Below are 20,411 nucleotides of genomic sequence, written 5' to 3' on the forward strand. Positions count from 1 at the left end.
CAGCTCAAATCGCAACTGTATTTCTACTTATAACCAAGCAAGATGACAAACTGGATTTTCCCAGAATGCCTGGAAACAGAGTCTAGGCCTCGCCACATATCCAAACCTCAGAAAATCCCTGGAGGATGCTGGGTGAGGGTTGAAGATAACCCTCAACTTTTCAAGAGTAGGAATACAGGATAATCAGTAACTTTAAATATTCTGCTCCTCTTGTGAGTTTAAAGAAGGAAATAATCTTGACAGTTCACTTTTCTAATATCACAAGAAAAAACAAAACATGACCTAGAATCTGTTGCTTTAGGTAAAAAATAGCGATAACGATTTCTATGCTCAGTGACTCTGAAATTGCTATTTATAGTATCTGTTATGCATTTTAAAAAGCCAAACTGAAAAAATGGATCCCGACTTTGGACACAGTAAAAAGACCAGGGGTTCGGGGAGGGAGGGGCAAATAGGCAGAACAGCGAGAATTTTTAGGGCAGGGAAACAATGCTGTGTGCTCCTATTTGGGGGAAGCATGTCATCATATATTTGCCAAAACCTACAGAAGATACCACACCAAGAGTGAGCCCTAATGTAAACTCCAGTTTGCAGTCAGTAATAGTATATCTACATTGGTTCATCAGTCGTAACGAACACACCACAGTAACACAAAACAATAATAGAACTGGGGGTGGAAGAAGGGAGAGAGGGGGATATAGGAAATGATACTTTCTGCTATTTTTTCTGTAAACCTCCAACTGCTGTAAAAAAATAAAGCCTATTAATTAAAAAAAAATTTTTAAATGCATCCCACAGCCTGGAATTTGTTAGCCAGCCCCAAATTCAAGGAGCCAGTTCTCTCTGCTCCAAAAGCACAGCAAACTCAAACCACATAACAGCCCTGTGTTTCACGGGTGCATTTCTGCAGCAACCTGGTGGCATTAGTGCGTTGGTAGGAAGAGCAATGGCCTGAAATGGGGGCCTAGGAGTTCAGGTTCTGGTGCCCCAATGTGTTCACAGAGCAGTGAACGAGTGAGTGAATCAGCTAACCAGCCTGGGTCTCTGTTTTGTGCGCGCGCGCGCGTGTGTGTTTTTAAGACACATCCCCGGCTGCCTCACAGGGTTATTGTGAGCACCAAATGGCTGTGAGAAAGTGTTCCATGAACTGGAAAGCATTATGCCAGAGTACTGTAAGTCAGTGTCATCAGCCTAACGTCACAAAGCTGGTCTGCAGTCTGCCCTGCAATCCCAATACTGGCTCGGCTTCCATGCAAATGAGTTCCTTCCTTTCTTTGGGATACAATGTTAGAGACACAGGTTTTTCTTCCCAACACAGCCACCTGAAGGCTGCCCCAGTGGCTCCCAGGTCTGGGTGGCAGTGTGGTTCTGTTCTTGGGCTCTGAGTGACATTACCCACACAGGCCACGTTATATAATCTTCAGCTGGGCTGGAATGACCGCTTACCCTTCCCAGACTCAGTTAATAGTTGTTCTTGGATGATACAGTGAAACAAAGACAGGCTGGTGCCAGCAGGGAGAACCGCACCCATATCTGATGAAATCCTAGGAAAAGTCAGCTGCAGAGAGTCACTGGTTTCAGTCATTGGGGCCCTCAGGTGGAGTGATGGCTGGCCCCCCACTGAGCCCCGGAGAAGGTGGCACTCGCTCGGGGTCGTGCAGCTGGGCCCTGGGCACCTGGGGCTGCCAGGCAGAGGAAGCCAGAGGTCACCGAAGGGTAGAGAAAGGTGGGGCTGGCAGCCTGTGCCGGAGGAAGGCAGGGCTGGCCCACTGCAGCTTCCCAACAAAGAACAAATCAGACTGACCTGCCCTTCTCTCGAGCTAGCTCACGGCGTTTTAACTTCGGCAACTTCCCCTGCATTTTCATTTAGCCAAGAGATCTACCATGACATTCCCAGTGGTGACAGTGGGATTTTAGCAAATTTTAGTGGTTTTCCTCCATTCGTTTCTGATTCCATGAGTTTTAAACTTTCACCTCTTAATTACCTTTATACAATAATGTTTATTTTAAGCCTGCTTAAACAGCTCCCCAAAGTTCTTTGCTGTTGTTTCAGAGAAAAATACTTGGCATTCATCTTTGAACCTATACACGTGCATACCCGTATGCTTCACGACTAAGTGTGGCACTTAGTACAGTGTTCTGTCCAATGGCATTTATCAGCCTCTGGGTTTATTACGTCAGAAGGCTCCTCTTGACTGAAATGGTGCTATTTAAGGTCAGCTCTGCCTGGACACACTGTGAGAAAGAAGTGGTAGGAAGATGTCATCTTTGTCACTGCAGGTCACTGACTTGGAAGTGGTTTGGAAGAAAGGGGCCATACAGGTTGGACTCCTACAGGTGAAAGAGTAAATTAGTGTATCTGCTGTGGACAGATCCTCCAAATTCCTCAATCCTTCCTAAGTCCCCCATTGTACTCATCTGCCTCTTGTGCACTGACCCCAGAGATCTGCCGGCTGGGCCACACAGGTCCCCTTTCTCCCTCCTGACACCCCATCCCTGCTCCTGATGCAGACCCCCTTCAGCAGTTCCTAAATTCCCACCACCACTCTGCACGTGGCTTCCTGGAATTGTAGAGCTTCCTGGAATTGTAAAAATGGCGTAAGAGACCCTTTGGTTCCACCTTCTCATTATTCAGGTGGTAACACTGAGGCCCTGAAAAGCAGTGGGTTTGTGAAAGGAGAGGTGGAGAGCCTTGTCCACCTGTGTAACCTGTAAATATGAATGAGTACACCTCGGTACACACGCCTTTTCCTTATTCTCACATTCCCTGAAGACATGCTAGCAGGTTCCATTCTGTAGAGACAAGGTCTAATGGCTCTTGAATACAAGTACTTGACAAAGACTGTAAAACTCAGAACACTTCCCAGACTAGAGCTTGTTCATAAAGGCCAGAGAGCTGTGCCTCTCAGCAGCACATGGCACGACAGACTCACCCTGTCAGACACAATCACAATTCACAGAGGAAACGCAGATGCGGAGGTGAAGGGGTTCCCAGTGGAGTTGGGATGAGTGGAGTTGAGGAGCAAGGAGGGCCTGCCTTCCACAGGGGTGAGGGGCAGGAGGTGGGTCCCAAAAGGGGGAGGAGAATGCATTTTCGGAGTTCAAAAATCTGCTGAGGGGGAAACCATGTGAGTGCAGATATCTTATATACAAGCATGTATAGACACACCAGGTCCTACATACATCCCTGGACTAACCCCCCCGGGGAAGAATCACAGGTAGTGAACTTGGTCTGCAGTTTCTAACAACTGCTGTGCGTGACTTACACTGTGCACAGGCTCACAGACCACTGGGTGTACCTGACGCCATGTCTGCTCTAGCACTAAGTTCCTTTTGGGCAGATGACAGCACTGCTCCGCTGTTCCTAACTGCCTCAGCGCACTCCATGAGGGTCAGATGTGGGAGGGCAGTGCCAACTGAGGCTCCCGATGCCAAGTGTTCCGTAATACAGAGCAGGCCTCTGTGAAGTGCGCAGTGGATGAGGGGTGGACAGGAGGGCAGAGTGTGTGAGGAGCTCGGGAGGGAAACTTCAGGTCAGCAACTGCTCTGCAGCTGCCACAGTGGCAAACCCCAGCTCAAGTGCAGAGGGTGGGGCGAGCATAGCCTGACTGGCCGGGAGGGGAGCCTGGTGTTGCTGACACGCTGTTCCAGCCATGAGGAGGCCACTGCCAAATCCCTCTCCACGTCCCCCTCGCTGGTATTCCTGAAGTCTGCCATGGTGTCAGCTAACTTCAGAAAGCACTGGGGAGTCACATCAGAGGGCAGCACCAGCTGTGTCCTCGCCTGCAGGTTGGGCTGTGGCCGCCTAGCTAGGCAGGGAAGCTGAGACCCTGTGCTAGGAGTGCTGAAATCTGCCTGTCCCAGCTTACCGAGGCACCCCCTTCCTCCCAGCATCCTCACTGGAGTCCAGGACAAAAGCCTGGACCCGTTACCGTACATCTGCAGGGAAGCAGAAGGTTTCCATGTCACTGTCAGCAGCCAGGGCCTGCCAGGCTGGCTCAGAATGAAGCACAGGTGGGGTGAAAACTCCGGCGGGCGGGAAGCGAGGTCAGTGGGAGTCAGGTGCAGGCCTGCTGGCCCTCCCCTCCCCTCCGCTACACTCCCTGTCCTGCCTGCTGGGGGCTCCCCGTTTCTCACTGCCTCAGTGGTCACCCCTTATGATGGCTGTGTGAGTGCTTACGCTCACTTCTCTGCTCCTGGTGCCCATCACCACCCCTTCCCCTCAACATCCAGGGCCTCCGTTTGACCTGCTGCTGAGCCACAAGGAACTTGGCTCCATGTGGGCACTGAGTGACGACCTCCAGCCCCTTCTCTCAGTGCCCCGGGTTTCCTCAGGCAGAAAGCTGCTGTCTTCACCTTGGAAAGTGCAGATCTGGTAGCACCAGGCTCCCTCCTGGGTCAAGAAATGTGCAAGACTTTGACCAGTTCCTCTTTCAACCAGAGACAGTGACATGTAGGTGCTCGGTTCCAATTTTGATCTTCTGCCCTTGTTAACACACTGCCTTCAGACGGCTTGCTTCCTGTGTCATCTTATCAAACACAGATAAACCCCAGTGCTGAGGCCAGTTGCCCTATTGCTTTTGAATCTTCTTGTTTCATCTTAGCACAAGTTTAGTAGTGCTTAATTTGCTAACAAAATGTATGTTTTGGTTAGTTTTCCTAGGAGGTGTTTTCAGGCAAAAAGGTTCTCTCTCACACGGGTTTTTAAAAAATTTTTTTTGAACCAAATTGCCAAGGGCTTTCACAGCAAAATACTTTTGAGAAATTCAGGCTCCTGGCCTCTCCCCTCCTATGTGAAAGGCAGCACCCACCTATCTTCTGAGAGCATTCCACTGCCTGCCACGATGATACTACTTTTGATTTGGCAAATTGCTTCTTTGCTTTTACATCCCCGTTGGACTAGTTTTTGAACAGGTCAGGTGAACCAATATAAGATGGAACAGATGGGAAAATCTCCCATGGAATAGCATATGTGTGTGTGTGTGTGTCTGTGACAGAGAAAGAGAAAGTGCACTCTAGCTGTGAGAAAAAGTCAGCACTAGGCTTAAAGGATGATGGATCAGACGCTCTCATGTTTAATTATCAGGGAGTTATACCCGTTCAGATGAGTCACCCGGGTGTGGAAGCCCCAGTCTGGCTGTGGTCCTGGTGAACTTCCCTTCCTCTTTAACTTAGCCACCAATTTCTCCACAAATACAGCTACCAAGGGAAATATCATTCCCTATTCTAAGCTCAGATGAGGACAGGAAGTTTATCAGTTTTTAGCAAGTCAAAATCAACACCTGTTTCAGATACACCATTTGCAGGAGCTCTGCTGTGCCCTTCCTGCACTGCAGTCACCTGACCAACCCCCAAACCACTCCACTCAGGGCGGCCGCAGAGCAAAACGCAGAGTGCACAGGGCGCCTGTCCTGTTGATTTATGCATTAGCCAGTCAGCATGACCTGGGATCCTCTTTCCCAGCCTCTCCCTACCCGCGGTGGGGCCTTTGCTAGGCCTGGCCTCTCTGGGGGAGGCTAATTCAGCACGGCTGGGGTGGGGAGAGGCACCTGGGAGGTGAGCCAGTCCAAGTCAGGAAAGCCAGGTGCAGCCAAACGATGGCCACAGGTTTCTGCCACTGAGGGTTGTGCTGTGAGCACAGATGGAGCCACGGAGTATGTGCACATGTCGGGGCAGCTCCTGTGTGGGTTCTGATTCAGCAGACCTGCATTTGAACCTCAGCTCTAGCACTTCCCAGCAGTGTGACCCTGGAAAGCTGCCCTAACCTTCCTGGGCTTTAGGTTCCCATCTGTAAAATGGTAATAGCTGCCTACAAAGCTGTTATGGGGATTACATGGGACCATGCATGCAAAGTATTTATTCCAGTACACACCAATCAAACATGGCCTAGTATTAGAGTTCTTACTCAGTGTGCCCTCCTGATGGCAGGGCACAGCACAGCCTGCCCCTCAGGAAGCAGCTGCTTGTTCCAGGACACGGGCTATCATGGGGGGAGCCTGTGGGCCAGAGTCCTCCCCAGGGAATTCACTGTTCAGGTCTGTATTCAATAATATGGTGAGTGGGAGAAGAGGAGGGGCCAGAGCAGCCCAAGATCTCAGGGCTCGATGAGGTATGGATGAACAATTACTCCATCTCACCACCCTGTCTTTATATGCAATTCACTCAAACACACATCTCCGAAAATATAACTAATGTTAACAAGGTAGAATTCCAAGATAAGGAAGGAGAATCTGTAATTCGTTAGCAAATACATGCCTTCAGCGATTGGCTGTTTACCAACCTTCCTTCTTGGTGCCGCTTGAGTTTTAAGCATCAAGAATAACTTAAGTCTGCTTGTCAAATTAAAGACTGGCTTTTCTCCTGAGCTTGAGTGTCACAGAAAATAGGGCTGCTGAGTACGTACTGGACACCCTATATTTGATCTTTTTGCCTACAACATGCCCACTGTGAGGTATTTAAATTCCTTCAGCAAACATACAATGAATTTACCATTATTCAGATTAAATACATCTGATTGCATGGCCTATCAAATCATTACAGACTAACACAGACTCATTTCAGACGGCGCTGGCGAAAAGCCAAATCATGCTAAAATTATTCGCCAAAGGATGTGTGGTATGGAAATTGTCATGAAAATTTTGCTGCCATTCAGGGTTAACAAAAGTTTGCCAGGTACAAAGGCAATCACCAACGCTCTACATGGTAGCACTGGAATTCAAGTTCCTCTAGGGAGAGGAAGCTGAGGGTTTTTCCTCCTGTCTTGAATTGCCAGGGCTAACTGAGGTCACCATAGTCCCATTTCTCCGAAAGCTCAGCCCTATCTGGGGCCCATGTCAACGGATCTGAGACTGTGTCGCCATACACAGCGGTGCTGGGTGGTCTGTACCTTACGGAGCTACAGGCGGGCTGCGCGTCCCATGGTAATGCCAGTTCCTGCACCACCTGCCATCACGTGAGGGGAATCCAGGGACAGATCTACCTGCAAACCACATATAAGCACGACAGCATCTAATAGACAGACTCCAGGGGCCACTCTGCAGGTCACTGGAGCCCCTGGCCCTGCACAGTGAACAGGTGTAGGGGACACCACTAAACATAAGGAGAGAAGTTGAGTGTCTGCAGCTGATTCAGTGGAGAAAGAAACGGAACGTCATCCTTGCCCTACCTCGACACAACAGTTTCAATTCAAGGGAGAGGAAGACATAGGGGTTTTCCATGGGAATTAGTTCTTGGAGTAAAGATGCCTGTTCTGACTTTTCTTAGCAACAGCGTGCCAACAGCCGAGGCGTCATACCCAGTCCTGGAGCTGCATCAGCTGTCCGTGCTGCAGCCCTGCTGCTGCCAGCCGGCTGCACCGTGCCAGCTCACCTGGTACGCCCCTCCCTCCCTGGGTGCCTACCACCCCTGGGTCCCTCAGTTACCTTATTTCCACCACCCAATGGATACATGAGGTGGTATTAACCCCGATTCACAGACAGTAGCTCCAATCAAGGAAGTCCCAGGACTTTCCCAGGATTACATGGCTAAAAAGGAGTCAAAACTCAAAGTTCAAATTGTCTGCTTCTAAGTCCAGTTCTTAGGAAGTGATGGCTTTATGGTACGCATGAGCCTGGCCCTGTTTTTGCCAGGAATATTCCCATCTTAGAAAGGGGACTGACCAGAGGAGAGAGGAAAGAATGTACAATCTTCTATTATGGTTAGATGACAATTAATTTGCCGGTGAACATCAGGTTGCTCAGTTCTCAGTTGTGACACAGAGCGTCCACTGGTTCCTTCTTTCCCCCACGAGACGGCAGGCCTGCTGTTCCCATGTACACAGCCTGGACTGCAGGCCAGTCCCAGAGGGCGTGGCAGCCTCCCTCCTCAGCCCTTTGCTCCGTGGCTGGTCAGATGGCATGCTCTCAAAGCCCACTGGGCCTTCTAAGAACTCTTCTCAATACACAGCCCTGGGCGGATTTTACCAACCAGTTGGTGGTTTTTTGAAACGAAAACCTATTTGCCGTCCCTGACTCTGCTGTCTGCAAGGCACTTTCAGGTTGCCTGTAAGCTTCTCCACCTTCCACTGACCACTTGGGGCCTTCTCTGCTTGGTTCAGTTGGGATGGCAGCTGTTAGCTCACAGCTCCTGAGGAGTCTCTGGGGACCTTAATCCATTAAGATTAAATACCCCCAGCCCTTGGCCACTCAGCAAGAGGTGGTTTTCCTGGGAACCCCGGTCCCAAGAGAGCCCTGTCTCGGTGACTTCTTTTGGGACACAAGGTAGGCAGCAGGGTAGATGAGCCCCCAGCCGACTTTCCTGTTCAGCTCTGACACTGCTCAGCTGCTGGCCCCTCCCTCTGCAGTGCTGGTGCACCTGCAGCTTCTAGAGTCGGCGCCTCAACGAGGTCACCTAGCTTGTCCTCCCAGAAGGATGCCTGCCTCCTTGGGGAAGACTGGCTGTGGCTGCCTCCAAGGGGAATGACTCATGAGGCCATGCTATGGGCACAGAACCTGCTCCATCATGGTGCTCACTTCGCAGGGGGTCCCAGCCATCCGCTGAAGGATTCAGCTGAGCACCCCAGCCTTCCGAACCCACGTGGTCAGGGCTGTCCTGGGAGCCCCCAGCAGGGCTTCACGTGGCTCCAACCAGACACCTATGAAAACGGTTGGCCAAAAGGCACTGCCTTTCAGCCATGGGGTCCAACGCTTCCCTGAGCCCTCAAAACATCTGGTTCCTCAGCAGTTTTTGACATTTAGAGTTGAAATTCTTTGATGCTACAGATTTTAGGATTTGTGACAAGAAGTTCTCATGCAATCTAAAAAGGCAGGGATGGGGAAACCATCCCTACACAGCAGGCTCTTAGCCGGCTGGCGGGCCGGCCCGGGGGTGACTCCTGGCTCTTAATGCGCATCAGGCGACTGCTCACGAGGCCTCTAAGTCTTCGTGATCGAAATGGAAACCTGAAAGCGTGCCAGCTTTCTGTGACCATAAAGTAAGGTGGATTAACGGAAAGCTTCAAAACTGGCTGGGGAAAGATTGAAGAGAGGGCACATTCACCCACTTACAGGAGAAGAAAACACTGTGAGTGGAGAAAAGAAACAGTGTGACATGCTGAAAACTACAGGCCATCTCTTCAGTGCATGAAGGATTTAATGCAAGTGAAAGCCTTTATGCAGATAGCTTTGTGTCGGCATGAATGCTGATCGAATACGGTTTAATCTGGCTGTATCAACAACGGGAGGAAAACAAGGTACCTGAGGACTTTTAAGTTAATGTGTCCTCACTCTGGAAACCTGATCAGTGAAAATCCGCACAGGCAACCGTCAGAATGCCTAATCTCCTTAATAACACCCTGCTCTCCCACCCTTCTGTGCTCCTCCTGCACAAATTACTTAGCCCAGAGCCTGGCTTTCATCTGGCAAATGGGCTGCACGCTGCCCTCCTTTTGGATCTGGTCTTTTTCTCCTCCTCTGCTAATGTGCGGCCCTTGTCTCTCTACCTTCTCCCTTTCAAAACCCTTTAAAGGCCATCTCTGCTGTGAAACCTCATCCATTTCTCCTCACCCCCAAAGTTCTCTCTTACTAGTTCCCCACTCAGGATAATTTAAATTATCAAACACAGTAACAGATGTGGCAGGGATTTATAAACCATAAGGGCCAACTACACAGAGATTAGGAGTACTTCTCGGCGCTCACATAACCAGTCTGGGTGATAATTTCTTAAATCTGTATCTGTTTTGTCTCTTCTCTTAGACACTGAATGCTCAAAGCGTGACTTATGAGCCAGCAGCTCCGGTGTCCCCGGGAGCCTGCTGGACACGTACCATCTCCTGTCCCTGAACTCCAACCAGGTCTCCGGAGGAGCCGGAGTTACGTTAAAGGTGGAGAAGCATGGAATTAGACTTTAGGGTTGGGAAGGGAGAATGGCACAGTACCCCAGAAGCTGTAAGGCCTGGAGCTGGTGGTACGTGCGTGTGCAGGGACACTGCCACACGACTGCTGGCCTGTGCCCACTGGGTGTGAACGATGATGCTGTAGGAGCAGACCTCACCTGGGGTTTCTTTACATACCAAGCTTTAAAATCACATCTGCATAAACACACACAGAAGGGTTCATGTAGGGTAACTCATTACTGGGCAGGGTGCTCACATCCTTGGCCAGTGGGAGGGGAGTCAGCGAATTGTGTGGTCTTTCTTAATAGCTACTGGTCCTTCTCCTTCAAGGTGAGCTTGTGCAAATCACAAAGACACCCCAGGCTTCACAGCTCACGCCTCCTCTGTTTACCCTATGCCCCTGAACATTTTAATGAAGTTCAAAAACCACAGGTACGAAAGGACAGCTGGCCTGGGACGCCCACAGCCCATGTTCAGTGCCCCCGCAAAGCCCTGACTGAGAACGGTGCTCTGAAAACCCACAGCAGCTTCCTATCTTCCCAGGACGCGGCGGTCACGCGCCCCATCAGCAAGAAGATTAATTTGCGACTCAAATTCCTTCATCACATGATCCCTTCCTGGTGATTAGAAAAGCATCTCTCAGAAAGGCCAGGCTGAGGCCCAAGAGACCAACCAGCCACGCATGCCAAACTGCACTGAGCGCTCATTTTTAAAGGACACCAGGTTGTAACTTCAGGAGAAAAGAAAAAGCATCCATTATCAGGAAGAGGCCAAGTACACAGAAATGGGTGGTCAGGCTCAGGAGTTGGATTTAGGTTCAAACCCAAGCCCCAGTGCACTAGTCTTAGTGACCCCAGTGCTTCTTCCTTTAAAATGGGATGACACTGCCTGTCTGGTCCTTCTGAAGATCACTTCAGAGGACACACAGAGTCCCACAGGTGAGGGCTCAGTAAACATCCGATGGTCTTTCTCTGCTATGTGGCTTCCCCACTGGCGCCAGCACTGTGCTTTGAGCCAAGGAGCCAGGCCAGCAGGCCCCAGCGTGACCTTCCCCCAGGACCGCTGCCCCCCACTCACCTTGATCATTTCTGCCACGTAGCTCTCAGGCCCGGTGTACTCCGTGGAGTCCTTCACTTTCACCAGGACGATGAAGCACAGATAGTGCCACATGTTATGTTCCTCCTTGATGTGCTCTTCAAAGGTGACAGTCTTGTTGTCAAACTTGTCTCTTTCCAAGCCTGGAGAGAGAGAGAGCGCCCAGTCCCCAGTGAGCGGCCATGGTGCAGACCAGTCCCCGACAGAGCTGCCCACGCAGAGGAGGCTGTGCTTTCCCTGCTATCTTTATGAAGCCCTGGATCCTGCTGGCTTCTAAACGCACTGACTTTCACACTGCAGTAGGAGAACACAGGCTTCGTTTGTGAGTCAGGTGGACTTGGATTTGAATCCTACCTCTGCCACTTACCAGTGCTTTAGCTGCCTAGTCAGAATAGGAAGGCTGGCATCTAGATTCCAGGCGTGTTCGGGGTTAAAACGGCACAGGATGCATGCACGCATGGCAGGCAACCATGGAGTGTGGGGCCTGCCTCCAGGACCCTCCCTGCTCACCCAGATCATTTCTCCAGAGTCACCTGGAGGTCCCTTCTCCCAGACAAATGCCAAAATGTGTAATGTGGAAAGGCTTTGAGGGGACAGAAAAAGGACAGGAAAACTTAAACACATTTTGAACTCTAGCTGGTAAGTTATATTGTGCAGAGGTCTGGGTGAGCAGTTCTGAAATGAGTTTGTTTATATTCTTGAGCAAAAAAATAAGTGTTTGGCAAATAATGAGAGCCAGAATTCTCACTGTGAAAGGGAGCACAAATACAGAGAAGGAGAATGACTGGAATACTTGTATAATGTTGAATATGGGTATGCATTCATCCTCCTTCATATTATATAACAGATACAAAAGTATGTGGCTACATAAGTGTGTACACACACACACACGTACCCTCTAGATCTACACCCAAACAGGCCCTCGGAGCAGTGGCACACCAACAGTACTGAGCACACCTTGTCCCCAGATCTTGGCTTCTAGATGCTGTTCTCCAATAAAAAGAATGAGCTTTTTCTGAAAAATGGCTGATACCAGGGCTGGGTCAGGGAAGGTACAAGGTAAGCTGGAGCCTAGAATATCTCATGGTACTAAAAACGTGAGGAAGTACATAAAAAGTGGTGGTGGCATGACAAAACACAGAAGTCAGCTTGAAGGGGCTCTCACTAGACAAATCTGGGGGCAATTTGGGCATCAGAATAAATAATGACAGTAAAGGAATATAATCCACCCAGCTGACTAGAAATACATGAACCGGGTTGACACAAATGCACCCATGCAAATATACCTACAAACACGAGGAAAAGAGGAAGTCTCTTCTTAAAATAAGAAGCCAGTTAACAAATGTAGAAAGAGTAGTAAAATACGAAAATCATCATTTGGCAACCATCACAACAGACTCAGGCAGGAATCATCCATGGGTAACATTGAGGTTATGTAGTTTTTATAACCAGCGGGTTAACATTTAAGGAACAGGATATTTACAGTCTTAAAGTATCTCCCCATAAAATGGTTCATAATTAGAGAGAAAAAAACTTCACTGAACAAACCTGGCAATTACCAGCTTTACCAGGTTGACCAGCGTTAGCACCGCCAGTTGTAAGATGAACGGGCAGCATGTGCCCCCTCACACGATGCACTGAGTAGAATATAACATTTCTTTGATGTTCCTATAAAAACTTCATGACCTCCGTGTTACCATGAGAAACCCAAACCAAGGAACATTCTACAAGATGACTGACCTGTACTCTTCAAAAATGTGGTGGAAGTTGAGGAGGCACAGTGACATACAACATATGCCCTGTGACTTTCATCTGCTATAAAGGACACGACTGAGATACAAGGTGAGATCTGAATAGGACCTATAGATTACATAGTGCTATTGTGTCTTTAACTTCCCAATTTTGATAATTATACTGCATATGTATATGAGATGGTTCTTGTTTTCAGAAAATAAATATTGAAATATTTAGGAACGAGGGCACATTGTGTCAGCCACTCTCAAACTGTTCAGAAAAATAGGTGTATGTATGAATAAAGCAAAGGAAGTAAATTAATATTCGGGAAATTCGAGAGAAGAATATATAGAAATTCTCGGTACTAGTCTTACGACCCTTCTGAAAGTCTGGAATTATGTCAAAACAAAAAGCTTTAAATGGCTTGAAGGGGGCAAAAAGCAAAGAATTTAAGTCTTCAAATGGAAAGCACTTGATTTTTTATTTTATATACCAGTAGGAAATTTATGTATTTAGTAACTATATTATGAATAATCCTTATTTCTTAACTGCCAGATTCCTACATGATTAGTTTACCTTTACATGTATTTCCCTGTAGTTTTCTGAAAATCACTTCTATGGTACCCTGCACCTCTGTTATGTAGCAATTTACTACTTATCATCCAGCCCCTACAACATGCAGGTTCTGTGCAGGGAGTACTCCATAATTCAGCTCTCCCAAGTGCCACAGTAATGTTCTGAGGTACATATTGTACCCATTTTACAGATAAGCCAAGCAATAAAGGTTTAGGGAAGTGAAGTGATGATACCCAGGTTACACAGTTACTAAGTGGCAGAAGCTTAACCAGAACCCAGGGCCGACTCCTGAGCCCAGGCCCTGAACGCTTTCACCATATTCTCTAAGAGGACTTATTTTTTCACGTAAAGCCTGATACCATCTGCAGTAAAGCCAACCCCAGGCAGGAGCTGAATGAAAGGTCTAATTACTTAAAACAGGACCAAGGGATGCTCGGGCAGCCCGCCACGGTAAAGGCCCCACGGTGTATTCGTTTCAAATAACGTGCAGTCACATTTCTGCCACCCCAAACTTCACTTGTTAGGGCAAACTGGCAAGTGCGACACCACATCCCCAGGCATGGGGGAGCCCTCCCGGCTGGCGGAGGCTGAGAAGGGCCCCCCCGGGGGCAGACGCGGCGCACCGCGCGCTCCCAGGGCCCGGCCTCGTCCGCGGCCGGCGCCACACTCACCGCAGATGAAGCACGTGGTCTTTAAGATCTCCTCTTTCTTCTGCTTCTCACTCCGCAGGTCCGCGAAGGTGTCAATGATGACCCCGAAAATGAGGTTGAGGACGATGATGATGACCATGAAGAAGAACAGGAGGTCGTAGATGACTCTGGCGGCAAACAGGGGCTCCTGGGCGAGAGGCACAGCCGCCGTGAGGCCCGTGCGCTCGGGGCAAGGCCGCTGCGGCTCCAGCCAGGCAGACGCATGGCCAGCACGCGGGCTCCGCCGCGCCCTCCCGCGCCCGGCAGCTGCTCTGGCGGCACCTAAACTGGGCATCTAGCGCGGGAAGGCACAACTGCAGCTCCTTTCACACCCTCTGTCCCAAATTTTCAGCTCTCCCAAGTGCTGGGTGGTCCGTGCAGGAGACTAGCTTCCTGGGCTCTAAGGAGTTTGGGGGCCGTGTTCAGGTGGGCCAGACCCAGCCCTGAGGGCGACAGCCACCCAGAGGCAGTGAGTGGAGACGAGAGGCTGCCTCTTCCCACACAGCTGGCTTCCTTGCACCACTTCAACGTGACAACTGTGCGGGAAGAAGCCTTCACTAGCTTGCTCTGCACGTCTACACACCGCCACCGTGCCTGTGTGTCTTCAGTTTACACTCAAGCCCACGGCGTTGTGCTCTCACCGCCCACCCCCACCCCCTGGGCTCTTCCTTCCCCCCGGGACTCAGCTACCTCTTTGGACGGCTTCCTGAGCACATCTCCGACGCCGCCCCCGCTTCTCAGCCCGTGACTCAGCACCGTGACGATGCACATCAGCAACGTCTCACACGTGTGCTCCTTATCTTGCTCCGTCTCTTCTGCACGAACCAGGCCTGCCAAGGAGGCACAGGGATAGCAGATTTCAAACGTGGGAGAAAAGAGATACCGAGATTCCGGGATTATGTTTTCTGAATGTCATCTTACCGGGGGGAAAGACAGGAACAAGAAAGAATCAAATTAAGGAATCAAGCGTCACATATTTTCAAAAAGCTTAAATTGTCTGGGGCAATTCAGTTTTCACCACTAACCCCTGCTAATTTCTCCAGCCATGTCAGAAGTCCCTTTCCCTCTAATACGTCTAAAATGCTCCCTATCCTTCTCAGATTTTAAAGTCCAGTCCTAGCTCTTAATAGACACCCGGCCTCAGGTAAGTTGCCTAATACTCTGAGTTAGGAGCATCTCTTCTCTCAGCTGAGGAGAATGCCACAGGACCCGGGCTCCTCACCGGGGAGACTGTGAGGGCTAAATCTAGCCGTGTTCTACAGCGGGTCCTTTAGATAAACTGCTTTATATCGGAGGCTGCCCATTCTCACTGGTCTTTGGAGACCCATGCCTTGCTGCTGACCTTACTCTTTTCTCCAGCTGCAGTATTCTTATCTCATCTTATCACTTCCCTTTTAACAACTTCCAATCACCCTTTGGATGAAGTTTAATCTCCTTGACCTGACATGTAAGACCCTTCATGATCTGGCCCTTTGTTGACCTCTCAGCCTTCATTTCTTGCTACTCTTGTTCTTCACGATCAGTATCTCCCTAAACATGCTGTATTCTACCTCTAAGCCTTTAGACACAATATTCCCTCCAACTGGAATACCTACCCCACCCTCCTCCACCCAAGATTCTACTGTTTTAGTTTAGCTATCACCTCCTCCATGATACTTTTACTCCAACAGTAGGGTGGATGCCTATCTTCTGTATTCCATCCTTATTTGCAGCATTCAGCAAACTCTAGTCCTCGCCTATTTGCCTGTATGCCTCCTGCATATTATTGTACCTTAGAGAATAACACAGTCCCTGGCAAATAGTGAGCACTCAGTACATACTGCCTGAATCAGTCAAGCAGTATTTTCTTCCCACAGAGCCTTCTTTTCCCTTCATCTCCTCCCCCTCTTCCAGCCTTTATCTGCTTCCAATGTCATGTGCATCATCTAAGCTTCTGGAGGAGCCTGGCACTAATGTGGGGCTTAACATCCAAGGTCTTACCTTCTCTGGGGGCAGGAGAGGAGCAGTTCTCTCCACTCTCCACCCGACACACGTCAGAGTACAGGAACTCGCTTGCCAAACTCTCGCTGGCTTCTGGGAAAGACAAGGAGGATTTATGAGGAACAATCTGGCAGCATACAGTTAAAATGTTTGAAGTCCCCAATTCACGGCTGATTAAACAATTCTTTACATAAATAACATCCTAGAATCCTGCATATAAATTCAAAGCAGAGATGCAATTTACACTTTCATTTGGTGATCTGGATGGGAAAAAAGCCAGAAATGTCAATTCCTGTAGGCTTACTAGAAATATCGCACTTAAATAGCACCTCTCCAACTTTAAAGACAAACAGCTGAAACTTGCTGACAAATACTATTGAGTGTACAGACTGCAGCAAGAAGCATACCAATTCTGCATGAGAAGTGTCAGAAATTAGCAGAAATCCGAGGTCCAAGCCAGGTTAGTTCAAAACCCTGAGACAGCTGCCAGTAAATGCTATTTAGTGTTAATGTGGAAGCTGGAGTTACACACTTTTTGTAGCATTTGGCAGGGAGAAAAGGCTGCCTGCCTTAGTCAAGTCACAACAATTCTAGTTTGTCCCTTGCACGCAGGGTCACCTGATGAAAGAACAGTAATCTGTCACTTAGTAGTAGTGTCCCCTATTTTGAAGGATCAGTCAAGTACGTGATCACTTTAATTCATTCTCAATATTGGAAATCTCTTCTGTTCCTGCGATACATAAAAATCACATTAAGTTCATTGTAGAATCTGCAGATAGTGAAAAAGGCCCCAGAGTAGGTACTGATAGCAGTTTGGGGGTACATGCTTCCATATTTTAAAATACATATATGAGGTTTATGATTAAAAAAAACATATACATGGATCCCACTGCAGTTGTTCTTCTGCAAATTACCACCATATATATCTTGTGGGGTTTTCCATGAAGGTTTTATAAAGATGGACCATATCTGCAGGGTGGACCATAACCTCATGGAATACTCTCATACATTTAGGTTGCTTCCAGTTTTACACTGCAATGAACATCCTTCCATATACACCTGTTTCTACATGCATACCAGATTTTTCTTTTAAGGATAAATTCCTAGAAGTAGATTTACCAAGCCAAGCAATATAGTATATATGGTCACATTGTTTTATGAAAAAGGTGTGCTAGTTTAAAATACGACTTTGGTAAATAAACTAAATGTAGGATCTGGACACTGTCACTTAGCATTTGATATGCTATACCAGCCTCTGAATAAAGTAAACATTTAGCTCTGCATTCAAAATTCATACTCTGGGTGTTAGGAGATACCTACACTGCTCAACTCATTGTTTTCTTTAGTTTAGTTGTGATCAGGAAATACTCATTTAACATTAAACAAGATCAGAAGGTCCAAACCCACCTGGGAGAGCTGTTTCATTGGGCAACCTATCTACTTCCAAGATAAAGTCATCCTTGAAGAAGAGATAGCCCACTATTGAGAACAGGTAAACCAGGATCAAAGCCAGAACTGCTGTCAAGATGATGGACCGTCCATTGCGAGTGACACTTTTAATGACATTAAGCAGAGTCTCTTCTCTGTACACTAAATCAAAAAGCTTTAAAAACAAACAGAAAGAAGACAAAAAGCCTCTACATTAGATGTACATCAATATCCCACAATGAAAACTTCATGTATAGAGAATTCACCCCTCTGAAACCTCGAAAGCCCTATATTGTTTTAACACTTAAGTGAGTAGAGTTGAGAACTGAGATGGTAAAAATAAACAGAAAAGGAAGGCAGGGAACAACAGCAATTTGGGTAGCCTATATAAGTTTAGAGGATTTGGAAATAGAGAAGATACAGGGACGTGCCAGGGAGTTGCAGAAAGCAAGGGAGAGGAAAGCGCTGAGGGTCCTGGCAGGCATTTATTTAGGGAGTGTTTATTGAGTTCCAGTAAGGGCTAGCTACTCTGGATATAGGGCTGGACAAGTCCTGGCCTTGTGCTCGTGGAGCTTAAAGCCTCATGCGGAAGGTGGACGTACAACAGCCGGCACAGGCCACGAGGACCCTGGAGTTAGGGGTTCGTCTTAGCTCCACCAATTGCTGCCATCCGGACGGTGGCCTAGGTACTTTCCCCTTCCTCTCTGAGCCTCAGTTTCCTCCTCTGTAGCCTGGAGGATGGAGAGTTATTATGAAGAATAACAGATGATGTATATATAATACTTAGCATATGGCCATATATGTGTATTGAGTAAGCAAAAATAAGTGGTAATTATCATTAATTTCCTGATGAAGAGTCTGGGCCAAGCTCATACAGGTTGTATATGGCAGGGACACTGGGGACAGTGGCACACCAGGAAGCCTGAACTCCTGCTTTCCCCTCAGTGAGGACGGAGACCCCCCACCAGTCCCCCATGTGTTCATAAGCTAGGCTTGTCCTCCACAAAGAGATGGTGCTCTTGGCAAGAAGCTGACTTCATGAGAAATGGAGGATCCCTCTAGGAACTCACAGGTTTGGGGGATGGATGGCTGGCTTTCTAAGAACTACACTCAGATGTCTGGACTGGAGGAATGGCAGAGAGTAACAGGAAGGGAGATCCAGCGGGTGATTCTGGCACGGGGGCTGGATCTCATCTGACCTCTGTGCTGACATCATGTCCTCTCCTGAAGGTCCCACCTCCACCGTGGTCCAGGGAATGCCCGTGCACAGGGCAGTGCGCTAGGGGACAAGGGTTTGAATCCTGACTCTGCTTCTAATTTGTTGCAAGACGCAGATGGAGCCATGTAATCTCTCTGGACCTCAGTTTCCTCATCTGTAAAATCAGTGGACTCAACTAGCTGATCTCCATGTGCCTTCCAATTTAGAATTTTATTATCTGAGTTCATTTTCTGGTCAGTTAGCTTTTCAGCCTCCAGAACACCAATCTGTGCCCTGAGAGCAGCGTGAAGGGCACTGGGTGAAAGGGGGATACTTAAATGGAAGCACGGAAGAGGCAGGTAGTCAGTATAAGAGGACAAAAGACTACTGTTGCTGTTAATGTTGGTCAGATATTTCCCAGCAGCCTCCTGTGGGGCATCAAGCCAGAGCGGTTTGGATGACAAAGAAATGACGCTTGTTTTTTGTGGGTGAGAAGCATGGAGATTATACAGCCCTCAAGTCATTGAATGACAAGTGCTTTTTTTTTTTCCTCTCCCTTTCACTCATCTGTAATTTCTGGTTTGTAAAGCAATGGATGCTCATTGCCTCATAAAGGAAAAGTTTGTTCTAATTAGAAAACTGCACATGTTCCATGGAGAAAACTTTGAAAACACAAAAAAGCACAGAGAAACACAAAACCCACAAAAAACCCACCATCTAAAAACCTCTACTCAATAAGTTATTTCCTCCTGGCCTTTCTACATTTGAAAAAATGTAGTATATACACACATACTTTTACAAAAATAGCATACTATTATTGTCCTGGCATATTGTCAGCCTTTCTCACCAAGCAATCATGAACATTTTCATGTCAAAAGTGATCACCTGGTATTTCACTGAAAGGAAAAACCACAGTTTACTTAACCAATATACTTCTTTTTGTTAAATAGTCCAGCTGTTTTCAATCGTATGCCATTAAAAAAAATGCTGTGATGAACACTTCTGTATCTGGATTTATATGTACTTGTCCAGGTATTTCTTTTTGGCATAATTTCCAGAAAAGGAATTGTTGAGTCAAATGTTTTAGTAGAAACTTGTTGCCCATAGCCTTCCAGGAAGGCTGTACCGATTTAGACTCACCGCTGTTGGACAATAATGCCCATTTTGGCCACTGTCACTAGGCCTGGGCATGAGCATGCTTGTGAATCTTTCCTAATGTGACAAGTATGACACGGGATCAGGCTGTTGTTTTAATCAGCATGTCTTTGCTTTGCATTAAGGATCAACATTTTTTCCATGTTTCCTGACCATCTGGATTTCTCTCTTTGGTACCTGTCTATGAACTTTGCACACTTCCATCTTGGGCTGTTAATATTTTTCAAGGACACAAGTTGAAGGCAGGCTCAAGACCACCAGGGTCAGCCGGTCTCGAGGGCCCCTTCGATCACGCAGTGGTCCCACACTGTCCCTCTTTACGGCCTGCTGGCGAGGAGCTTTCACAGTCCACTGAGATGTGGGTCTTCCCTGCTGGAGGCCTCTCTCCAATTCCCCTCTGTCAAAGGCTTTACTTATTTGTGCAATAATTTGAACGGTTCTGTATTTTGTCTGTGGTTCCCAACAGACACGTTAAATACTGCCTGGGAACCAAAAGGAGGCCACAGACAAGCCAAGGCCCAGGCGGCTTAGACAAGCCCTCAGCAGCACACAGGAGAGGCACCCAGCCATCCAGTTTGATCCTATATATGATTTTCTAAAGTGATTTGAGCTCAGGTAACATCACTGGAACCTCTGAGTCCCTCTCACCTTTCTGGGATGGGTCAGAGATGTGAAAGCTCAAGGG

The 20,411-nt window shown here is 48.0% G+C and overlaps 1 protein-coding gene across 8 annotated transcripts in view; it reads right to left on the bottom strand.

Annotated features, from left to right (window-relative positions):
• Window positions 1-20,411, bottom strand: part of ITPR1 (inositol 1,4,5-trisphosphate receptor type 1) — a 308,099-nt gene that overhangs the window by 13,854 nt on the left and 273,834 nt on the right. For all 8 annotated transcript variants that reach the window (XM_057507152.1, XM_057507144.1, XM_057507135.1 and 5 more), the window contains 5 exons: window positions 17,353-17,548; window positions 15,946-16,038; window positions 14,656-14,795; window positions 13,948-14,113; window positions 10,949-11,109 (listed from right to left, as the gene is read on the bottom strand). In XM_057507152.1, coding sequence (XP_057363135.1) covers window positions 10,949-11,109; window positions 13,948-14,113; window positions 14,656-14,795; window positions 15,946-16,038; window positions 17,353-17,548 — 756 coding nt within the window. The remainder of the gene's footprint in view (window positions 1-10,948; window positions 11,110-13,947; window positions 14,114-14,655; window positions 14,796-15,945; window positions 16,039-17,352; window positions 17,549-20,411) is intronic.

This window comes from Manis pentadactyla, chromosome 1 (genome assembly GCF_030020395.1).
Source record: "Manis pentadactyla isolate mManPen7 chromosome 1, mManPen7.hap1, whole genome shotgun sequence".
NCBI classification, from domain to species: domain Eukaryota; kingdom Metazoa; phylum Chordata; class Mammalia; order Pholidota; family Manidae; genus Manis; species Manis pentadactyla.